This window comes from Bidens hawaiensis, unplaced genomic scaffold (genome assembly GCF_021521415.1).
Source record: "Bidens hawaiensis isolate Kalapana, Puna unplaced genomic scaffold, B.hawaiensis_p1.1 tig00060075_1, whole genome shotgun sequence".
Classification (NCBI taxonomy): domain Eukaryota; kingdom Viridiplantae; phylum Streptophyta; class Magnoliopsida; order Asterales; family Asteraceae; genus Bidens; species Bidens hawaiensis.
Window position 1 is genome coordinate 27494 of NW_027500828.1, and position 2565 is coordinate 30058.

At 41.9% G+C, this 2565-nt stretch overlaps 1 protein-coding gene across 1 annotated transcript; it reads left to right on the forward strand.

Moving 5' to 3' along the window:
• The first annotated feature begins 208 nt into the window (after nucleotides 1-208).
• Nucleotides 209-1131, forward strand: LOC143602909 (uncharacterized). The gene is made up of 3 exons (XM_077079876.1): nucleotides 209-373; nucleotides 607-762; nucleotides 811-1131. Exons 1-3 carry the CDS (start codon nucleotides 209-211, stop codon nucleotides 1129-1131), a joined length of 642 nt encoding a protein of 213 aa, XP_076935991.1.
• The last annotated feature ends 1434 nt before the right edge of the window (nucleotides 1132-2565 follow it).

A 2565-nucleotide genomic window follows, 5' to 3' on the forward strand; every position in this document is an offset into this window, starting at 1 on the left:
GGAAATCAATTGTGTATTCCAGATTCAATTCTTCTTCTTCAAATTATTCAAGGGTTACATGGTGAAAGGCATGCTGGAAGGGACCGTACTTTACAGTTGGCAAAAGTTTCCTACTTTTGGCCCACTATTCGCAAGGAAGTAGACCTTTGTGAAGCGTTGCAGGGTCTGTCAAGTGTCAAAGGGAACCGCTACTAATGCTGGGCTCTATATGCCTTTACCCATTCCTTCACAGCCTTTGGTTGATATTTGCATGGATTTCGTGTTGGGATTACCACGTACTCAGCGTGGTTATGATTTGATCTTTGTTGTTTTTGATCGGTTTTCTAAAATGGCTCACTTTGTTCCTTGTAAGAAGACGACATATGCAGTTATTGTAGCTCAATTATTCTTATGAGATATCTACCGATTGCATGGGTTACCCACTTCTATTATGTCTCACCGGGAGAGTCATTTTTAAGTCATTTTTGGCGTAGTATGTGGAAGATGGTGAATACTCAGCTCAATTTCAGTAGTGCCTACCACCCTCAGACAGATGGGCAACCTGAAGTGGTTAATCGTTCACTTGAAAAATTATTTGCGGTTTGTCTTGTGGGTTAACATGTGAAGGCCTGGGATCAAAAACTATGTCAAGCTGAGTTTGCTCATAATCATGATGTCAATCGAAGTACCAGGTTTAGTCTTTTTCAAGTGGTTTATTCTACTCAGCCATGGGAACCCCTTGACCTGAAGCCACTTCCCGTTCCCGGTTCTGTCCCCAAGAAGGTGAAAGATTTTGTTGAAGGGATACTTGATATTCACAAAGATGTGTAGTACAAGCAGGCTGCTGATCAAAAGCGACGACATGTAGAATTTGAAGAAGGTGATTTTGTTTGGGCTGTTTTGACGAAAGATTGTTTATCTGTTGGGGAAGACAACAAATTATCAGCTAAAAAGATTGGACCCGTGGAAATTGTGGAGAAGATAAACTCAAATGCTTATAGACTAAAGCTGTCGAGTCACATTCGTTGTTCTGATATGTTTAATGTGAAACATGTACTACCTTATTATGGGGAAACTTCTTATGATGAGGGTGCTACGAATTCGAGGTCGAATTTTTTCTATCCAGGGGGAATGATGTGGGCCCAAATGTAGAAGACCGGGCCATTATGTTTCTGGAGGCCCAAGATCGCGCTTCAAAAGTGGCTGCACGAAAATGGGCTTAACTTGGGCTACGAGCCACTGTTTCAAGCTGCTACCGGTCAAAACGACCATTGGAACATGGGCCACGTTGTGGAACCCCTCCGTAGGTAGGATATCCCATTTATTATCCCAAAATAAGGCTTCTAGATACACTTTTAGGCCACTTTTGTGTTTTTCGTCTAATTTTTGTGTTATGTTTTGGGCTATTGTTGGGCATTTGGTTTTTGTTTCGGCCCAAACCTATTTTGGCTTTTCTATTATTATGCTATGAATGTATTATGACTGATCATTGATCAATATTGAATAAAAAACTTTATCTTTTCAAATTCTTGATTTTTTTGTCGAATTTGGGGGTTTGGGGAAGGATCTTCATGGGTATTCCAATAATCAACGTGATAACCTTTATTCTCTATTAGTACGCTTCATCAGTTGGCATCAGAACCAAATTCCTGGCTCAAAATGCCTCCAAGGAGGAGCAGACCAATCGATGAGGTTTATGAACGAGAGTTGGAACAACGATTTATGTCACGGGTGGAGGAACGATTGGATCAAGTGGTCGATCAACTCACTGTTCGAATGGCTGACTTGATGAATCGTAGAAGCCAGCCACTGAAAATAGGGAGTGGCATGACTTTGATAATCCGTTTTTTGGTAATTATGGTTCGTCTTCCGAAGAGGGGTATGGGAGGAACCAAGGCGAGAACATGGAGATGGCAACTGGCGTTAGGATTGGAACTGATATCCCAGAATTTGATGGGACTAGTTTGGATCCAGAAGTGTTCATTGATTGGTTGGTTATTATATAGGAGGTTTTTGAATTCCGAGAGGTTCCTGAAAATAAGCAAGTACCTTTGATCGTTGCCAGGCTATGTGGGAGGGCTTCAACATGGTGGCAACAATTGAAGTTGACACGAAATAGACTCGGGAAGTCAAGGGTAGTGACATGGGCCAAGATGAAAAAGTGTTTGCATACTAACTTTTTACCTCACAACTTTCAACGGTTAATGCATCAACGTTTGCAGAATCTGAAGTAGGGATCCAGATCGGTTGATGAATACCGAGTTTTACCATTTGGTTGTTCGTAAAGATATTCAAGAAACTGATGAACAACTCGTTGCTTTGGGGGTTTAAGGGTTCAGATCATGGAATCTGTAAATCTTTTTGATCCGTTAACAGTCTTAGAGGCGCATCAACGAGCATTGGCTTTTGAAAAACAAAATCGTCGAGTGGGCCGTTCGTATTCACTAGCCCCTACTGAAGGAAATTCAGGGTCGAGTGGTAGAGGACCTCGTGTATGCCTAGTCAGCAGGGACCGGGGGTTAACAATACTAGATCAACTTCTAAGGGGGCTAGTAGTAGCGGGGTGAAGTGTTTCAAGTGTGGTGA

Bases quoted from the DNA above. Each gene is read 5' to 3' on its own strand.
- LOC143602909 (XM_077079876.1), top strand. From the start codon at position 209: ATGCCTTTACCCATTCCTTCACAGCCTTTGGTTGATATTTGCATGGAT. The intron at 374-606 runs GTAGCTCAATTA...TAACATGTGAAG, and splicing joins AGACGACATATGCAGTTATT to GCCTGGGATCAAAAACTATG. The intron at 763-810 runs GTGAAAGATTTT...AAAGATGTGTAG, and splicing joins CCGGTTCTGTCCCCAAGAAG to TACAAGCAGGCTGCTGATCA.